Source organism: Aspergillus fischeri, genomic scaffold (assembly GCF_000149645.3).
Source record: "Aspergillus fischeri NRRL 181 1099437636265 genomic scaffold, whole genome shotgun sequence".
NCBI classification, from domain to species: domain Eukaryota; kingdom Fungi; phylum Ascomycota; class Eurotiomycetes; order Eurotiales; family Aspergillaceae; genus Aspergillus; species Aspergillus fischeri.
The window spans coordinates 582,452-602,291 of NW_001509761.1; the positions used below are offsets into that span (position 1 = coordinate 582,452).

At 49.2% G+C, this 19,840-nt stretch overlaps 8 protein-coding genes across 8 annotated transcripts; 5 read left to right on the plus strand and 3 right to left on the minus strand.

Moving 5' to 3' along the window:
• Nucleotides 1-195: 195 nt before the first annotated feature.
• NFIA_002610 (Ankyrin and HET domain protein) lies at nt 196-2,511 on the plus strand (the record flags this gene model as incomplete). Its single annotated transcript, XM_001258805.1, has 1 exon — nt 196-2,511. The coding sequence occupies one exon, from the start codon at nt 196-198 to the stop codon at nt 2,509-2,511; it is 2,316 nt and encodes a 771-aa protein (XP_001258806.1).
• Nucleotides 2,512-2,630: 119 nt separating this feature from the next.
• On the minus strand, nt 2,631-3,635 carry NFIA_002620 (RTA1 domain-containing protein; the record flags this gene model as incomplete). The annotated part of the gene is made up of 3 exons (XM_001258806.1): nt 2,631-2,816; nt 2,875-3,419; nt 3,470-3,635. 3 exons carry the CDS (start codon nt 3,633-3,635, stop codon nt 2,631-2,633), a joined length of 897 nt encoding a protein of 298 aa, XP_001258807.1.
• Nucleotides 3,636-4,392: 757 nt separating this feature from the next.
• Nucleotides 4,393-6,181, plus strand: NFIA_002630 (Zn(II)2Cys6 transcription factor; the record flags this gene model as incomplete). The annotated part of the gene is made up of 4 exons (XM_001258807.1): nt 4,393-4,452; nt 4,499-5,068; nt 5,126-5,969; nt 6,090-6,181. 4 exons carry the CDS (start codon nt 4,393-4,395, stop codon nt 6,179-6,181), a joined length of 1,566 nt encoding a protein of 521 aa, XP_001258808.1.
• A 1,261-nt stretch (nt 6,182-7,442) lies between these two features.
• Nucleotides 7,443-8,596, minus strand: NFIA_002640 (MBL fold metallo-hydrolase; the record flags this gene model as incomplete). Its single annotated transcript, XM_001258808.1, has 2 exons — nt 7,443-8,454; nt 8,505-8,596. 2 exons carry the CDS (start codon nt 8,594-8,596, stop codon nt 7,443-7,445), a joined length of 1,104 nt encoding a protein of 367 aa, XP_001258809.1.
• A 2,141-nt stretch (nt 8,597-10,737) lies between these two features.
• NFIA_002650 (DUF3632 domain-containing protein) lies at nt 10,738-11,592 on the plus strand (the record flags this gene model as incomplete). Its single annotated transcript, XM_001258809.1, has 1 exon — nt 10,738-11,592. One exon carries the CDS (start codon nt 10,738-10,740, stop codon nt 11,590-11,592), a length of 855 nt encoding a protein of 284 aa, XP_001258810.1.
• A 499-nt stretch (nt 11,593-12,091) lies between these two features.
• NFIA_002660 (EthD domain-containing protein) lies at nt 12,092-12,659 on the minus strand (the record flags this gene model as incomplete). The annotated part of the gene is made up of 2 exons (XM_001258810.1): nt 12,092-12,213; nt 12,503-12,659. The coding sequence occupies 2 exons, from the start codon at nt 12,657-12,659 to the stop codon at nt 12,092-12,094; spliced, it is 279 nt and encodes a 92-aa protein (XP_001258811.1).
• Nucleotides 12,660-14,424: 1,765 nt separating this feature from the next.
• Nucleotides 14,425-15,776, plus strand: NFIA_002670 (NAD(P)-dependent alcohol dehydrogenase; the record flags this gene model as incomplete). The annotated part of the gene is made up of 4 exons (XM_001258811.1): nt 14,425-14,568; nt 14,629-14,744; nt 14,874-15,504; nt 15,567-15,776. The coding sequence occupies 4 exons, from the start codon at nt 14,425-14,427 to the stop codon at nt 15,774-15,776; spliced, it is 1,101 nt and encodes a 366-aa protein (XP_001258812.1).
• Nucleotides 15,777-17,263: 1,487 nt separating this feature from the next.
• NFIA_002680 (putative transcription factor) lies at nt 17,264-19,829 on the plus strand (the record flags this gene model as incomplete). Its single annotated transcript, XM_001258812.1, has 5 exons — nt 17,264-17,460; nt 17,526-18,626; nt 18,679-19,068; nt 19,123-19,373; nt 19,432-19,829. 5 exons carry the CDS (start codon nt 17,264-17,266, stop codon nt 19,827-19,829), a joined length of 2,337 nt encoding a protein of 778 aa, XP_001258813.1.
• Nucleotides 19,830-19,840: the final 11 nt, after the last annotated feature.

Here is a 19,840-nt window from a genome sequence, read left to right on the forward strand (position 1 = left end):
AGAGCTAAGAGACCCATCACCGCCTGGAATAGGATGTCTCGCATCACTCCCCGGACCCATCAAATATATGACTACGAGCCCCTGCCCAACCCCACATCAATCCGACTCCTACGAGTTGATCACAGAGACCCCGATGGACTACTACATTGCACCATAAAAAAGGTTGATCTGAAAGATGGGCCTTTGTACCATGCCATGTCCTACACCTGGGGCAACCCGCACAGCGAACTCGCCCAGGTCCAGGAAACCCGGGACAGATATTCAGAGAATTATCCCCCAGAGCACAGAGAATGTATATCTGTCAAAGGGAAGTTGTTATACGTCACTCGAAATGCGTACGATGCGCTCGTCTCCGTCCCCAGAGACGCATGGGCAAAATGCTGCAACAGAGGTAATCGGAGGAAACTTCTTCGGACATCGCTTCATTGGGCGTCTATTGCCGGGAAGGAGGAGCTGATTCAGCCGCTTCTGTGCTCTGGTGTGGACGTTGATGTGAGGGATGAATGGGGCGTTACGCCATTGAGTTACGCGGCGCAGGTGGGAAGTCGCGAGGGGGTCGAATTGTTGCTTTCTGCTGGTGCGGATGCGTGCATTGCGGATGGTCGGGGGTATACTCCGCTTGATTATGCGAGGCAAGGTGGCTACGAGGAGATCATCCAGTATCTGGAAGAGGTCATGCAGAAGGGAGGAAGACTCGAGCCGCGAGTGGATTGGCCTGAAGGTCCAGAAAGATGGTGCTGGATTGATCAGATTTGTATTAACCAGGATGATATCGCGGAGAGGGGAGCGCAGGTTGCGATCATGGATCAGATATACAAGAACGCAGCGTTTACGCTTGTCTGGCTTGGGCCCGGGGATTCCTACACCGATATGGCGATGAAGACTATCGAGAAACTGGATACCGCGGCAGGAGACTTTATCCGAAGCAAGGAGATACAACCATATAGAGAGCAACCTGAGCAGATCTACGCTGCTGCAAGGATCCCCTACATTTCGATGGAAGAGTGGACTTCCCTCGCGGCCCTCTTTCAGCGTCCCTACTTCCGGCGCCTCTGGATCGTCCAGGAGAACATCCTCTCGGACATCATCATGGGCTACTGCGGGACTCGCGAGATCCCGTGGAAAGCATTCCACACCGTGGCACAACAGATCTACTTCCGGCAAGAGCTGCTGGGTCGACCGACGTCAACTGCGTTTATTGCCCCGCATCGGCCAGTGGCGGCTCTTGAAAGCGAGATGGTATATCTCACTCAGTGGCGGGAGCGGTTGCAGAAGGGCGACGAGGCCACCGTTCCTCGAGAGCTGTCGCTGGAGAATCTCATCTTTGACACCTGGACCTTCAACGCGACCGACCCCAGGGATAAGATCTTTGGGCTTTACGGTCTGCTCCGTGAGGGTGGTACGGTCGATTGGAAGCCGGACTACTCTCAGTCCGTAGGAGAGGTATTCGCCCGAGCAACAAAGCAGATAATCCAGAAAGCAGGCGAGTTGCGCATTCTCTCCGCCGTCCATGACGAGTCCCTCCGAAATATCATGGATCTACCCTCCTGGGTACCGGATTACAGCGCGAACTTCTGCAATATGATGTGCGCTAATCATCATGCAGCCGGAGATTCGCCCATGAGGTCCATCATGGGGAGCTCCTGGAACAAACTTCCTGTGACTGGTGTCAAGTTTGACTCGGCTCTCGCGATAGGGAACACCACCAGCGGACCCGGTCAGATGTCCATGTTCTTTGACCAAAGGTGGCTGGAACTTGCTCTCCTTCTTCCTGTCCCATATCACACCGGCCAGACAAGAACAGAGGCGCTGTGGCGCACCCTCTGTGCGGACCAGGCGCTTGATGGCTCAACGCCTGCTCCTCCGTCCTACGGGAATATGTTCAAAGCAATGGTATGCAGTCTCGTCTGCGTCAAAGCTGCTGAAATAGCCCGTGCGGCAGAAAAAGATCCAGAGAATGTCGTTGATCTCCTCTCGGCTGCATACCATGTTCGGAAGACCTGGTCGAGTCCACCTCTCTCGGAATTGTCTGTGGAGGAACTCACGGCGGTTGTCGCGGACCCGAAAACGAACCTCAGTCAGCCAGATCGCCAGACATTGACTCATTTGTTGTATAAGATGCAGTTCCTTGGGATTGCTGAAGACCAGTGCTTTACACCCTCTATCGAGGAGGTCGAGAAAGCATACTACAGTTCCTCATGGCTGCCCTGGGACGAGAGCGAGACATTACAGCTTCCTGCAGAGGGACAAGAGTTCTATAATGCGTTAAGACGGAAACATGGTCGACGGAGGGTATTTGTCACTGCCAATCGGTACCTCGGCTTGGGACCCGCCTCGATGGCAATTGGGGATGAGGTGTGGGTTTTGGCGGGCTCGGGGGCTGCGATGGTGCTAAGGGGGACTGAGACAGAGGATGAATTCCGGCTGGTTGGGGCAGCGTATCTGCATGGAATTATGAATGGGGAGCACATTGGAGATGATGTTAAGTTGCGGAATATTAATCTCGTATAACAAGATTGGATAGATTCCACAAAACGATCCCAAAATGCAAGTTGGCCATATTTCAGACCTTCTCATGAACTCGATGGAAGAGTAGGTCGGTGCTACCTTTGTAAAGCCCCACGCAATATCTACCGTGCATGCTTTGGCAGCCGAAATCCCAGATATGGGAGGTATTTCGCCGGATGCCAGTAGACGAACAATGCCGCACATGGGAGGATTGGCAATGCATCAAAGACATACAGGCACCACTCATGTAGATTGATATATCCGTTCTTGCCTTCGGTGAATTCAACCAGACGGTAGACCGAGCGTATCTGTAGACAGGAGTCAGCGATGACCTAACACGAGAGAAGATCTGTATGAAACACTTACAAGAATCATCAAAGTAGAAAAGTTCACCACTCTCAGCAGCGCATTCCAGTTGGCGCTCTTTCTCGGGCCACCGGGTCTTGCACCAATGCTCTCAAGCATTTCGAATTGCTCGCCGACAGGCTTCGCGAACCGTTTCGACGTGAAGTTGAACCGAAACGCAGCAATGGAGAATAGCCCAAAGGCGATCATCTGGACTATGACGCCAATCAGTGCAATATTGCGACCACGGTCGAACTTGTCCTTCGCATCACTGCTAGTACCATCGGCTGATGTGATCAATACTGCACCGCCTAGCTGAAGCAGGAGGGCCACAATGTCAAAGCCCACGAAGATCGGAGTGATAAAGCGAGGAGGAACCCAGCACAGTTGAAAGGTTCGTGCTTCAGGTGGGACGATGTGAAAGAGGATACGGCCGAACAGGATATAGCAGCAAGCTGCCATCAGGACGGGTGCGAGGATAATAAGAGAGAATTGCAGTACGTAGGGGGCGCGTTCAGAGACGTGTTGGGCGGATATAGAGCGGGAAATGAAGCCTATTGCTTCCACTTTGGTATATTAGTGGTGACAGTTGCCAATGTTGCAAGTATGCACTTACTAGCCACTGCGATAACCATGGTGATCCATACCCAAGCTCTGTATCGGATCCATTGAAATACAGCTAGGAGAAAGGTGATCGAGTACAGGACTGCGAAGAGAACAGCTGCACCTACAGAAGGACTGTACTGGTAATAGGATAGCTTGTATTCCCGTGACAGATGCATGATATATTAAGAAATATTCTTTATGAAGTTGAAAGTTTTTGGGAATTATCTATGTTGTCTCCGTTGGTCGATACCATCTCCGAATATATATAATAACTTCATCATCAAACAAATGCCGTTGAAGGATCGGCACACGAACATAAGTGCCTGGTGCCGAAAAAAAGGGAAAGTATTTCGGGACACTGCCACACTTTTAGACTTTTAGGCAGCTATTTTGTTATCTCTATCTTGTAACCAAGTCTGCTCCCCTGAAGCATCCCAAACTCGGGATGTTTTGATAGCTGCACTCAAGAGGACAATCCTCCAGCCAAAAAAACGCATCATTTCCACCTCAGTTAGCGGACTTCGGTTAAATAGCCAATCATACGACCTAGGCTATCCTGACTGGGCTAGCGGGACGAAATACTTGCCTCATCTGGTAAGTGCGGTGGGCACTTGGCTACTGCCTAAAGGAGTTAGTGACAGCATCGCCTCTTTCATCGGTCTCTAAGGAGTCGATGTTTCATGTCATCATCCACGACATTAAAGCTTAGGAAAGGAGTTCTTTCTACCAGTCGCTGTGTGGCTGAAGATGGCCCTTGGCAACGTGGCGTCTGCGGCTCTCGACCATAGGCCTAGATCGATCTTTTGCACAAATCTGACCGATCCACGTCCTCTAAAGGCTGCCTAGTTGAATCCAGTCATCGGCAAATACATATCGAATCTTTAAACATTTTGCATGGGAGTACATTGATACGTCAACCGTGAAGCGACGGAAATGCCTTTTTGTTGTCGTCCGAGCAAATTCTGTCTTGGGTGCCGTCAGAGACGCATCAAAGTAGGCGATCCCCAACCGCAACAGAGAGCCATACTGACCGTGACAGTGCGATATGGCCGTCCCTGCCTGCTCTCAATGTAAAAGAGCTGGCAAGGAATGCGTGGGCTACAGGGACGAACTACCACTGTTATTCCGAGACGAGAATGCTCGCACCATCAGACGAGCTACAGCTGCTAAGGCTCGATCCAGAGCTCAAAGAAAGGATGCAGGATCCGATTCCGCTTCTTCACCTGGCTTGAAGCTTATGAGATCAAGCCATGGGCCTATCACGGCTACTTCATTACCCTCAACCTTGCCGTCCCTTGATATGGACGAACTCGGGCTGCATTTCTTCGTCTATCACTTCTCCACTTACGCCTGGGCCGGCCGATGCCAACCTCAAAACATTACATCGCCCTTTATGCGTCGATTCGGCGAAGATGCGACTCTGAGAAGTGCGGTTGCTTCGGTCGGTTTAGCTGCCCTGTCGAATATTCGAAAGGATGAGGGGATCTTACGTGGAGCACGGCAGAGGTATGGTCAAGCCATCAGGGTAATCCAGAGCACATTGAAATCTCAGACTGCCGACCAACTGGACGGTACCATGAAGATGATTCTGATGGTTGCTCTATTTGAGGTAGGCAGCTACCGGTCCCCATGGAGGGCATAATGAATCTGATCGTCGTTCATACAGATTGTCGACGCCAACCCGACGTCAAAGCTATCGTGGATCGTGCATTTGCAAGGTGCAGCAGCCTTGCGGAATCGGTCACCGCGAGATTTCTTCACCAAGAACCATCGTGTTCAGATCATGTTCACATTTACTTGGATTTTCAAATACTTCCAGACCGGAGGGCGCTTTCCACTGGAGTTGGAAGGTTGGGCGGCGCCGGATATACCTGTCGAGGCCAACGATGACTTTCCTGCTGTCTCCCTGATCGAGATCCTCCTCAAATTTATTCGTCTGCATGCCAGTCTCGCGAAAGGCAGTGATCAATCAATGAGCAGCGCTTTAACGGAGGCACTGGCCTGCGAAATGCAGCTCGAGGGATGGTCAACAAGCCTTCCTGCCAAATTTGGCTACATGGAGAAAGTTTCAAAAGACACCTCACAATACTTCTATGGTCGCTTCCACCTTTATGAGGACGTCTGGGCTTCGCGCATTCTAATCCACTATCTCACGGGCCGCCTCTTTGTGAATGAGTTGATATTGCACCTTGCGTCCCAATGTGATAGTTCAATCGAGCAAATACTACAGACGGCGCATGCCCGCCGTATGATCATCCAGTTGGCCGTCGATATTTGCGTCGCTGCCGCGAGTCAGCCTCTATTTCCGGATTATATGAGCCTCAACAGAAACGGCGCAATACCTCCACTCAGTGGCGTCTTCATGTTTATGTACCCCCTTGCAGTGGCTGCAACTGCGACTGGGGTGTCCGACGACCTCCGTGAATGGGTGATGCGTACTCTCGATCATATTGGTCAGACCATGGGTATCCGTCAGGCTTTGTTGATGAAAGCCGAGCTAGCACAGTCCTGTCAGCGCAGGCTCCAAAGTCAAATACACTTCCATCCTACGGAAATATCATCGAGCCTGCCAAATTCATGTCTGCAGAATCGCGATGCATGCCTAAGCTGACTGACTGACGTTATACTAGTTCCGAGAGTGCACTCCTCCCTCTACATCGAAAGTCCATCTAAAACGGTTGGAATTCTCACGCAAAAAGGAGCGGACCCACACAGGACATAAGACATTAGAAGTGAATAGTTATTATGAGCGCTGGTACAACGTGAGTCTGAAGTTGGCCAGCTGAAGATCTCAGAGTTCTTCCCGCTGGAGAGAACTGCAACTAACATGCTAGGCATCTTTGCCTCTTTGCTTAATCTGAGATTTGGTTCCATCCCGTCTGGAAAGCTGACAAGGGATGTCGTCTGGCATGATACAGTACGGGTGCTAGATAGTGTACCCTAAATCTACATTAAGTATAATAGATTACTAGACATAGAGGGGATCTAATAGGCCCTTAATAACCTTTAAGATAAATAACTTAGGTTTGTCAAGCTAAGCTTAAAAGTAGAAAAAGATAACGATATAGTACCTAGATACTATAAAAGGTAAAAATAGCTTTAAGAGGCACTGGAGGCACTAGAGTATAGGAATGTAAAATCTAGACCATGAGATAAGAGTAAGAGTTTTACCAATCTGTGAGAAACTTTCTTCAAGAATAGATAGACTCTCCCAACTACCCAGAAGACTAGCATCTCCGCGGCTTCAGGTTGACTTTATGTCCAATTAGGTTAACAATGTTGATGCTGGTCAAGGAATACTGTTAATACTAACTATGCAAAGTGGAAGCTTATATTTGCCCCTTCAGATAGGTCTCATTACTAGGCCACTATGTGAACTGTGCTACTTAGCAATGTATGAATCCTGGTTACAGTATAGTAATACATGTACACCAATGATTCCCTTGCCCTCCTGTCTTGTATGTAGATATATGTGAGTCAATGTCGTGTTTAAAGAGAGACAAGAGTCACTAGTACTGAGCCTGGTACCTGAGCTCTAAAGTAAAATACCATCCACAGGGGGCTAAAGGGATACTTTCGACAACCACCAGAGGATCACCGGTTCAGTGGTTCCACAACGAAATCTTGACGAGTTATTTACGGTAGGGGAGGTATTAGATACCTACGAAGCAGGGTCATTTTGCCCATAATTCAACAAGCAAAGTTTTAGTAGGTGCGGTGGCACCTCTCATGGAAGGTGCATGCAAAATGTGGTATGCCCGAGTTACCGGCTGTTTGCGTAAGCTCTCGATATCTATGAACATGCCCTCCATGTATAGCCAAGGATGCGGATAGATTCGAAGACTCTGAGATAGCCGGATACTTAGTGGATATCCTTGGCAAATTTTTGCGCTTTGCTTACGTTTTGACATTGTTTCACTGGTAACGTTTTCATGCATCGCCTCAACGCAAAGGCCACTTGTTCCGCTGCTCGTGGCATCAGTTCATTGAGCGAGAGACGCCCGAAAATCCCTCAGAAACCTCCATCGGACCCTCTCCCCGTAGCCTTTCTCCTTCCAGTTGTTGATTATTGCTGGGAACATATCTGCAATTCCAATGATTGACTCATCGTGCGCAAGGACAACCAGGATATTATCACTCGCGTCCAGCATTCCCAGCTTGCGGATCGAATCTCGCGCTGCATGCTTGTCAACCATGCAGTGTTCCGGCATCTGGTAGAACGGCTCATTGCAACTCTTTTGGGGGTGTAAGCATTGGAAGATGGATCCGGGACATGCCTGCGCGTAGAGCTCAGGCAGGGGACTCGGGTGGTACTCTTGCAACAGAGGGCGCCATTCAGTCGGTCGAAGGACGCCGGGGTAGTGGCAGATATCGCCTCCCATAAGAACGAAAGTATCCTCGGAACCTGACATAACGCCGGACGTGACACGCGCGAGGGCGGCAATATGGCCTATTGTGTGGCCTGGGGCGTCGAGGAGGTAAAGACTGCCATCTTCAAAGTAATCAATCGCTTTGAAGCCACCGATCTCTATAGTTGAGTGGGAGTTGAAATGAAGTTCATCGACGGTGCGGTCTTTCCAGTCTTCTTCTATCAAAGAGGAGCTGGGAATCTCCGGCCATCCAGGCAAATAGGCTTTCTGAAATCCTTGTCCAACTATGATCTTCGTTGACCTAGGAAATTGAGTGAAATCTCCAAGATGATCGAAGTGGTGATGACTCAATATGATGCCTTCAATGCCATCAAGCAAGACGTTGTTCTCTTGTAGCATTTCGGAGACATTCTTGTCAACGTCCAGTTTCCAGCCTGACTTGGTGAGGAAATCCTGGACAGCAGGTGGAAGTGTAGCATAGTCCAGCCGCAGACCAAGATCGAAGAGAAGTTGGCGGTTAGTGCCGGTATGTCTTATGAGAAATGAGAAAGATGGGAGAGTTAGATACGGGCGGTGCTCTGGCCTGGGAGTCACTATATCAGAGGCAGGAAGATACATCCGCGTGCTACTATATGTATCAGCGAATGATGACCCTGGGTGTCATCACCAGAATACTTATCAATAATGGAGACTTCGACTATTTGTCCCTTGGGGATTTGTAGATTTGGAGCCTCTGTCGGCTCGATCATGTATTTGACGTCCGTCATTTCGTCACTGTATTGTCAAGCTGTGAGTGCGGAAATAATTCAAGAGATCATCTTAAAATGATCTGGGCCCTACTTAAATATTAATTTAGTTAGTTGCGGGGTCGATGACTCATAAAGCAGAATCTCTAGACCCATGTCCAATACATGTCATACTCGACCATTGCCGCAACATTCTAAGCTCTCTTCTGAGCTGAACTCCTGCTCCTGCTCCACAGACTCAGTAGTGATCGCAGGGACCTCCCACTGCCTTTACGAATTCTTGTATAACATGAACACTACCTTGCTCTCCGTAAAGCTAGCTGGGCACGTAACCAACCCCACCGCAACCCTAAGCAGTGCAGGCAGAATGACCGGCTGAATAAGTCTCATAGAGTCATTGTCCCGGCCGCTCTACGTTTGGTATTGTGGTAGTGATGGTGGAGGACTTGGGGTATTCACCCAGGTGGGAATGCCAGTGTGGACGAAATGAATCAAGAACGGGTTCCTTGGTACCGGCCAACGCATCTAAGAAGGGCGTCTGGAATATAACGCCAGATGCTTCCCACTTTTCTATGTACTTTCAGTATTTACCGAACTTCTTGTATCTCCCTAGCGCATCAAATCACTGCGCAGCAAGGTGCACAATGTTTTCTTGGAAACGCTGCACTCTTTGCATAACTGCCGCGTTCCTTGATTTGAATTGTGCTGTATATATCCTGTCTACTCGTGTTGCTAGAGTTCAACCGCCTGAGGTACGGAGATAAATTCTGCTGCCGATGCGCATTTTCATCTTTTCTTCAACTCTCGCTGTGCCTAGATCCTTCTGCGGAATCTGATAGATGGATATCAGATTGATTTCCAGCGTATACGGAATTTATCCAGGTATGATTCATATGCAGCCGAATATGCCTTGTGATTGGGGATTTAGTAGTTACCTATGCAACTAGGCCTAGGTCTAGAGTGAAGCTACATATGATATGTACTACTACTAATATATTATACACATTATAGCTCTAATCTTCCGTGCTGGGTACAAAGAATGTTTATATAACTAACAGTGGCTTAGTTTAAGTATCTGATAGAGGGAGGTGATGCTCAAGCTGAAAGGGCAGTCCATTTATAGGTGAAGTTGCAAATCTTATGATGGTCTAAAGTATCAGCAGCAGACTACTAGAGAATAATGTAGGTCTGCAGGGCTACTATCTCTGCTATCTCCCTTCCTTTTTTTACATTAGTTGGTCTATAAGGCTTTTGGTTGTGATAAGGGTTTGTATTAAAAAGATGCTTTATAAATGTAATGATAGTAGGTTATTACAGGTATTATAAGTCAAGAGAAATTCGGAATAGAAAGCATCGAGAACCTGCATTCAGAAACTCTAGCTCCCGGGACGCGGCGGGACTTCCAGCAGAAGACCTTCCTACAAACTAGCCATTTAAACAGTGGATACTCGTTTTTACAATATGAAGCGAGACCATCAGCAAATCTGAACGGCCAGGGAGCGACAATCCTAGGAACAGAATGCAAAGAGCCGTTGCAACAGTTGTTATAAAAAAGAAATCAGAACCTGCTGGTGATATGACTCTGTTGAAACATCACTAATATAGCACTGTTAATGGCTCTGGCAACAAGATCCCTAGACTTACCATTGAGGATCCTAGCAGAAACATTTTATCGCAAAGCGAAGATGGAATTGAAGGTACCTTAACAAGAACCCCACAGTGAACCTCAAAAGAATAGGGCTTTGCCTCTCGGTAGCAGACTATGCGGAAAATGTCAGAACCACGGCCTCAGTCTAGCAGACTAATTCTTCAATTCGTGTACATAGTCACGTAACAGGTACTCTATAGACTCGGCACAGACATAGGGATACTCTAATTCTTCTACAGATAGTGGTGGTCGCCTGCAGAGCAACGAAATACACAGTAAAATACAAATTGCTCTACGCTAACCTCTCCCAATCCACTTATTCCTGTTTCTTGGACCCCTGTCTGGATAGTGCGCACCCAAGTAGTTGGCCAAAGCCACTTCAGCCTTGGCTTTTGTCATCGAAAATCCTCCATCTGCCTGCAAATATATATATATATATTGACTATAGGACAGACAGAATTCACCACGGACAAGTTTCTTTCCATCCAGCCCCTCTCACTCTCAAATGAACACCATGTGGAGTCAACTAACCACACTCACAAACCAAGGCAGCGATTACGATCTCGGACCCCACCTCGCAGTCCTGCACGATTACTTTGCAGGCAAAATTCACTCCACGGAAGCCGCCCCCAAGCTAGCATCTGCTGCTTTAGCACTCGACGCCTCCCTCAATACCCAGCTAGGCCAACTCTGGCATCTGTTGCTTCAGATTGCATGCAAGCACCCACAACACCAGGACAAACTCGTTGATATTCTCGTGGATATTTCCCATCTCCCGGATGTTACAAGGCCCAGTGATAATGGACAAGATGAGCCGTTGATTCTCCACAGGAAGCAAGTGTGGAAGGACCTGCCGATGCTGGACTGGGAGATTAGGCGTCACTGGGATTACTCAATCCCGGGCCCAGGTACCAAAAAACCAGAGGAGAGAGAAGCCGCAATTTCAAGGACGATGAATGTGAATCGCTGTCTCGCCCTTCTCATCGCAACCGATGAGCCTATTTTCGAGTGGGGTTCGTTGTTTGCGCTGGTGACGCTCCGGACGGCGCTTGAGACGCCATGGGAGCATATGGCGCTGCAGGATCCCTTAGTGGCGTGGATTCCTGCAGCAGCAGCGTGGGTTGAGGTCCTAGGTGTGGAGATCTATGAATGGGATGAGGAATATGAGTCCGGGCGCCTGATTGGTGCTCCAGGTAGTGGAGGGCCGTTGTGGAAAGGGAAGCACGGCTTTTGTAAGGACAGGTGGAAGCTTTGGAGGGATAGATTTGGCGAGGCTGCAAGGAAGGAAGATGAAGCTGAGCACGTCAGGAGGGTTGCAAGGGAGGCAGAGCTGATGACGAAGGAGATTGAAACTGGGCATGTGGAGTAGATATTATCGGTAGACAATTTTCACGCAATTTCCGCCGGCTATACTAAAACTTAAGTTGATAAATTACCATCAAAACTACTCTAGTAGAGCCCGTCAGATATCACCACAAACAACAAACTGGTTCTGTGGTGCCCCCAGATGCGTCATGACACCACAGAACGCAAAGTTATCCGGGAACCCCGTAACCGGGCTACGGCTATTCCGGGTGTAGCTTTTAGCCTTAATAATCTTGCGCTATTCCTACATAGCCTATCTATCGTTGTGCATTTTTACGCGTCATAGTATACCCTCGTTTGGACTACGGCCTCTTATGGGAGCATAATTTCCTGGAATAACTTATCTGATCCAAAGTACACGTTCGGCGTAATAGCTACCTTCCACATGGGCCATGCTCCATCCTTGCGTTGCCCTATGCTCGACACTTTGATCTGAAATGTTCGGCTACGCAGCTACGTCCTGGGCGTAGCCAAGTTGCACCCTTATTCAGCAATCAGACCCATCAAAGCCTTGCTACCCCTTCTTTCGAAACAAGAGGTTGGCCGTTCTCCACATAAATCTCCTCCCAGCCGAAGGCGATGGATGTCTTTGTCCAGTCAAAGAATTTGGCCTCGTCTGGTGCCACTATTCTCTTATAGTATGGATCTGTGGAATATTTGGGAATCAATGGCTTAGCTTCAAAACCTCCGTTTCTACGGAGACAGATAGTAGAATAACGTTACCTTTAGATAAGCTCATGTATGTTTCCATGTTAGGAACCACTATCTCAACCAAGCCATCATATTCGGGAAAGGGACGATGAGGTGCACCTAAAAGCTTATAATGCTCATGAACTTCCTTGCGGACTGACGATGGAGTATGATACTATTCGTGTTAGCGAATGGTGGTGAGGGTAAGGGATATGATAATCAACTCACTTGTGTGTATTTAATGACTCCGGCTTTTGCCAAGAACTCTGCCACTATTGGAGCATGAACCTTCGACCAGTGGTTATGAAACTCTTCCTCCGAAATTTCGTCTTTCTTGAAGGCGAACATGGTAACGCGGAGGTTTCGGTTCAGAGTAGCCATCGCAGTATCTTGTTTTAGGAGCGGTCGATCGTCTGTGAGAGTAACATGGAAGTTGAGTGCGGTGGAGAGAATGGGGGTCTGCTATTCAGTACTCCGTAAAATATGTTCGGCACTTTCGAAACGCCTTCAAAGCAGAGAGAGGCAGACTGATCACTACAGGACGGGCTCGGAGCAACTAGGTGATCCGCAAGGGGGTTCTCGGAGTCTCAAACCTTCCGACTGGCTCATTAAGAACATACGTGCGAACTATATGTGGGGACATGAACCGGGAGCCTCCCGGTAGCAAATATGGAGCTGGTGCTAGTCCCGGACTCCCGCTCTTAGATGAGTCCTAGCAAAGTACTCCGTAGGCCCACCCGAGAGGGAAAATGACCGGAGTCGTCCCAGGAGCTGCACAGTTAGAGTTGACGCTAGCCACGGAACGATGCGCTTAAACAATCGGCCTCTAACATGTTACAGTTAAATCCGCTTATATGTGAGGTTTCCCACAAATGATTGCTAGCCTGGGCTGGTGTGAAACTGACAAATACTTCTCCGACACTCAGAGTGGACAAAACCTTCGCGACAAATACATTATCCGGCGCCTCTTCGGAGAGTCCATTCGTCCGAAGCGTGTCGGCAAGAACATCAAGCCACGGGCTGTGATAGTTTGCCCACAGGCATAAGGAGGGCAAGAACAAAGCCGGGAAAAGATGGATACTTTCGCGTCTCCTCAACTCAAGTATAAATTCTGCAAGAAGCAATGACGCGTGTGCGGCTCTGGCGAAGAAATACAAGCCTTCATGTTGACAGTAAGTAAGGATACTCGCTTGATTGCATTCAGAAGGCGTGTCATGGGATGTCACTGATATCGTGATTTAGAAATACGTCTTTCGTGCTCGGTATGCAAGTCAAAATTTCATCGTCGACACGAACTTCTTCAGCATCAGATTATGCAGAAACACGGGTATTGCACGCAGTGCCAAACACTCTTCGATGGTGAGGAGGATTTCAGTCGACACTTTCTAGGATCACAATGTATACGTGGGTTATAGGCGCAATACAATATATGCGATGACGAAGACCGTTTATCGTCGTAAAACTGTTCCAAAAACGGAAGCTTCATTTCTTTTGTCACTGATGCATGATTTGCAGTCATTCCTACTTCGACGGCTTCGATTGATTCCTATAGAAGTGTAATTTGGTGGTCACAACTGAGCGAGAGGCTTAACACGGTCAAATGAAGCTGGGTTCCTAAAGATATTCTGGTTCAGGACTCTATCACGAGCTATCCCATAGTTGCCCATGTAATGGGCAATATACTGGTCCATCATCTGGGTAAGAAGAAGCAGATGTGGTTTAGGAGGAACAATGGAGTGAGATTCAGAACAAGAGTATTGTTGAACGAGAGCGAGGTATATGGTTAAATGCTCTGGGCATGTGTCTGTATGAGAGAGAGGGTGAGAGGGTATATTTTCGTGTCGTTGTTGCTCAAGTAAGACCCTGACTATAGAAAATGTTGACTCCCATTATTTGAGGACACAGAGTTCTCCCTTCATTTTCCTACCGACCGAGGCTTCACACTTAACCCTTTGTTTGAGATCAGCTGCTTTTTACCGAGGCTCCCTAGGCGAAGTAGCGTCTGTAGGGAACCACAAAGGTCTCGGCTACGGTTCTCTTAGACATCTCAGACACCATTCTGGGTCTATACTGAGGGTAGCCTCTTCCCTGTGTTGGTAGCTTTTTATTCTTTTTTTGAACAATAATCGCGCGAAAGAACACGACCATGATCCCAGACAAACAGATTCCAACTACGGGATTTGTGGTTGAGAAGCCGGGTGCACCATTGACCCTCCAGAATATCATTCTGGATGAAGTCCGGGCGAACGAAGTCCTGATCGAGATGAAGTATACGGGCCTGTGCCACACAGTATGCATTCGTAATTTGCAACGAAATACATGTAATCTCACGCTAATGGAAGACTTATAGGATATCGTTGTCCAACAAGGAGACATTCCCGTTGGCGACTATCCCGCTGTTTTGGGCCATGAGGGTGCTGGTATTGTGCGCCGCGTTGGCAGTGGTGTCAAAAACAAGTCTCTCCGGTAAGGCGATCTAGTCTTTCTAAGCTTCAGCTCGTGTCATAGGGATACCTGCAACCCTTGCCTGGAAGGCCGAAATGGATTCTGTCGTGAAATGACAATTCTCAATTTCGCAGGTACTCGAGGTATTAGTGCTGCTGACTCGCCCATTTCTTTCCCCGGAGGAAAAGGCCCACCAATTCGGGGCCAATTTTTTGGCCAGTTCTCCATGAGCAGACTCGCTATTGTGAGCGAGCATTCTGTCATCAAGTGCTCACCTGGATCGGAGATTACTGTTGCTGATATGGCAGTCCTGGCTCCACTTGGGTGCGGGTATCTCACTGGTGCTGGTACCGTCCTAAATGTCCTCAAACCCAAGCCAAAGAGCACCTTCGTTGTTCTTGGTATGGGCGCTGTCGGGATGGCCGCGATGTTAGCCGCAAGGTCTCAAGGGGTTGAAACAATTATCGCAGTTGATATGTTGGATGTGAAGCTGGAACTCGCCAAGTCCCTGGGTGCATCACATGCATTGAGCACGAAGATTATCACCGATCTTGCACAAGGGCTGCTCGATATCTTCCCTGGAGGCGTTGATTACGTTCTCGACACGACAGGCGTAGACTTTCTGTTTGAGTCTGCGGTTAAAGCCTTAGGCCACGAGGGTATCCTGGCTATTGTGGGTGTTGCCCGCGCGGGGTCACTTCTCAAAATTGATCCCCTTGCTCTCATGATGGGCTGCAAACAGATCGTGGGTGTAATTGAAGGCGGTGCAAATCCTGCTTCGGTGAGAGATTACCTAGTGGAGAACCTTGGAACTGTTGTTACTAACTCAATGATTGTAATTAGCTTTTGCCAGTGTTGGTTGACCTCTATAAGCATGGAAAATTCCCTGTCGACAAGCTTGCCAAGGTTTATGCGCCGGATTCGCTTGACCAAGCTATAGAGGATTTGCGCTCTGGCAGACTACGTACAATACCCTCAGAATTTCCGGAAAGCTATGCTGATATATCTGTGGAGCAGGTTATTAAGCCCGTTATTAAATGGGAGGATGTGTAGTCTCCTACTCTCCCTGACTATGTCAAATCTCGCCGCTGCATACAAAGCCTCTCGTTGATTTGCCGTTATCCGTGAGCTTTATTTGGTGAACTATGATTATCTGTTAGTATGTAGATGCTAAGCCCAGCTTCGTTCCATGCCACAGAGAGGCAAATGTGTCAGTGTTAGGCAGCTTGTTACCGCTGTCGAGGAGAGGAGGAAATCAATTAGAGGCTATGTGTCATATAAAAAGCAATATAAAACAGTCCTCAACTTGAACCAAGCGGCCACTGTGTCACAGCAATAATTAAGGTTAATTGCTTGAATATTTGTATCCTTTGGATCTTAGTACTGTCAATACCTCATCTGTTTATATACGTTCTTGGTGAGAAGCAATAAACTACTTCACAGAAACCCCACTCTCCATGAGATAGAAACATCAGAAATATCACGACAGAGCACAAATCTAACATACCTAAGCCCAATCTTCATTCTGGGCTCCCTAATCAATTGTAACGTCTCATCGTCAAACTTACCATACTGAGCAAACCTATAATCCGAGACATGATTATCTCGAGGCTGCCACGGTGCCGTCTCCGCCACCTTGGGTAAACTCCTTCCTGCCGTCGCAATATAGGTCGACTTAAGATTTAGCAGCTGCGTCTCATTCAACTCCTCTCCCTTCCCCATTCTTGGCACGGTTGCGGTATGACCTTTCTTATCAAGACGCTTAAGCAACCTGACAACGAAGTGCGCCGTCGCGTCCGCCCCCAGCGTCCAAGAGGCATTGGTGTATCCAATCAGGTAAGCTGCATTAGGCAGACTCTGTAGCATAAGTCCGTTCCAGATAATTTTGCTGGCCAGGTCGAATGGTTGGCCGTCGATATCGATGGCCACCCCGCATGCAGCTTGGAGTTTTACTCCCGTGGCGGTCACAGCGATATCAGTTCCAATGAAATCGCCTGAATCGAGCTGGATGCCAGCCTCTGTTACTGCCTTGGTGGTCCCAGTCTTCACGTCTACACGTCCTGTGTGTAAAGCCTTGAAAAAGTCCCCATCAGGACGCAGGCACACTCTTTGATGCCAGGGGTTATACCGAGGCTTGAAGTGCGGATCAAACGGATTCCTTCCGGCTCAGCACGCCGGACAGACAAATATCGCCGGATCCCGACGAGGAAATATCGTATAGGGGTAAGGCGCAATTATTCCTCCGCTATGAAAAGGTAGCAAAGTTTGAAAAGCCGCGCACGAGGCTCCACTTGTTTTTGGAAGACTAGCGACAGCAACAGCCGCAGTGAGCCAGATTTGGATAAAGTTGTACCTCAGGGTGCCTTGGCAAGAGAAACCAGAATGATATATCAGAACAGTGTAAGCTTGGCAGCAAGAGCTCGGGTACGGTATGGAGAAACGGGGGGTGGGCAGTACGGCAGCATAAGGACAGCAAAGTTTGGGTAGTTCCGATTCTGCCAGTCAGACGTCGATTAATCAATACTACCCGTTGTTGCAAAATGCCCGCAAAATCTCCCAGGGACCCGAAACGGCGCGTGGCCCGCCGTAAGGTCACGTTGGCCTGCGACTCTTGTAGAGAGAAGAAGATCCGTTGCGATGGGAACAAGCCCATCTGCGGGCCTTGCGAGGGACGATCGTATCGCATCGACCAGTGTGTTTACAACACAGAAAACGCACGGTCTGCCAGCAGGGACGAGTAGGTCTTGCGTGCATGCATGAGTTGACGAGGACAATAAATTAAATACCACTCACGCAAACTAGATATATCCACGCCCTCCATCAGCGAATCAGACAACTTGAAGATGCCTATTCGAAGGCCGGGGTCTCCATCCAGACCTCATCCAACCCTCCAAGCCAGCTGCTCAGGGAAGCCAACAGGCCGGTTGGAATGCCGGCGGAGAAACCCGACTTCTCCCCATGCGCTGGCCATTCGCTTCCGGATGCGATGGGGCAATATCCGGCTTCAAGAAATTTAGAAGCAGAGGTACCACTAGGTCACGGGCTGCCACCCACCCATATTCACCGAGATAACTGCCAGTCCTCGTCGATAGGGGAAGCGACTTCGGGGAGCTATGAGTCTCCTTTATTTGAAGAGGGTGAAGGTCATATAACGGGCATGGGCCAAATTACAGCACCGGCGGCGGAAGGCCGACGCCGATCAGCCAAATTCCAATTCTACGGCAGCTCCTCTACTGCATCCCTCATGCGGTTTGCCTGGCAATCCATGCCCTCGCGGCCGATCAACGGGTCGCGCGCCGAACCGGCGTTCAGTCCACTTGAGGATACGTCCAAAGACTACAGGTTTGACGATTTTGCCCTGCAGCCGCGGACGCTTGCAGATCACCTTTTAAAATGCTTCTTTGATAAGGTCTATATTCTATATTCATTCTTCCACCGCCCAGCCTTTGAAGGCGCATATCGGAATGTCTGGCAGGCAGAGGACGGTTCCGATATTCCGCTGACGGACCAGCGGATCGGACTGGGATCCAGCTCCGAATCCGGGCCACGATCAATTGTTTTTCATTGTGCCCTCAATTTGATGTTTGCTCTGGGCTGTCAGTTTGCCGATATTACTCCTGAGGAAGTCGAGCCTGTCGCGCATTCTTTCTTCCTCCGTGCAAAGCGTTTTATAGGACTCGACTTCCTTGATATCAACACTCTCGGCGTCGTTCAGACGTTACTTATCACGGCATTATTCCTGCAGAGCTCCCCCTACCCCAGCCGATGCTGGAATTCCGTTGGAGTGGCATGTAGAGTTGCCCTGGGCCTTGGGCTTCACGAATCAGATATCCTCGCTACGTTGACACCTTTAGAGTCCGACATCCGACGGCGGACATGGCAAGGATGTGTGATGATGGATACGTAAGCCCTCGGATTCTAGTCTATACGTCTCCCACTAAGCCAATGCCCGCAGCACTCTGAGCATGACATATGGCAGACCAAGCATGACCACCCATCTCACCCCTCTCCCTCCACCGCCGGAACCGGTCACATCCAGCCGCCCAGAAGTAACGGAGGACCTGATGTCCTTCTACGCCGAGGCGGTTAAGCTGTACAGTATCCTAGACAGGATCCTGGCAGATGTCTACAACTATTGCCGTGGTCGGTCCCTTCAGCATGAATCTCAGCCGGCGACCAAAAGCCCTGGGGGCCTAGATACCGTCCTTGATATTGGAAGGCAACTTGCCATGTTTGAAGCCAATCTTCCTTCTATCCTAAAGTGGTCAGCAGATGCATCTGCAGTGAATGCGGATGGAGAGCCAAACCTGGCGCTCGCGCGACAACGAAATGTTCTTCATGCAAGGTGTGTTGTATCCATTCCACTTCCACCTGCTCCATTCCTGACTGGTCCGTATAGATACATCCATCTTCACCTCCTCCTCTACCGCCCTATCTTCACACAGCTCTACTCGGAAATTCGAGTGTCAGAAACCGGGCCAGAGCTGCAAAAGAATACGATACACTCCGCCACTGCGTATAGTACACTGTACTCCTACATGGCCAGCAATTGCGCTACCGCCTGCGTGATGGCCGCTATTGACCTCACGCACCTAGTCCATGAGACATACCAGACGAACGCCACCGACGCATGGTGGTACAATGGGTTCTGTATGCCGTCAACGAACTCCTTACTTTTTATCCAGGATACTGATTATGCACGGTTTAGACGTATCTACGGCTGCAATAGTCCTACTAATCTCGTTTTCTGCCCCGTCGATGCTGGATCCATCGACTATTGACAAAGCGCGAGGAGCCTGGAGAGAGGCAACAGCGGTTCTAGAGTTCATGGCTCCATCCCGCCGCTCCGCCAGCAACACCCTGCAGTTTCTACAGGCTGCATACCGCCAAGGTGTGCCCGGGGGTCCGCAGCAGATGGGCCCCGAAGCAGATGCGTCGCAGCTTCCCGGTGAAATATCTCAGTCAAATGATCTATCTAACCACCAGGATACCGACGTCGCGCAAATCCCGTTCTTCAACTGGGAGGGGTACTCCGCGAACATGGGGCCCGGTTTGGACGACCTGGGGTTCCTAACGAGGCTTGACTTTCCTGATACTTTGGCTTGAAGGGGGGCATT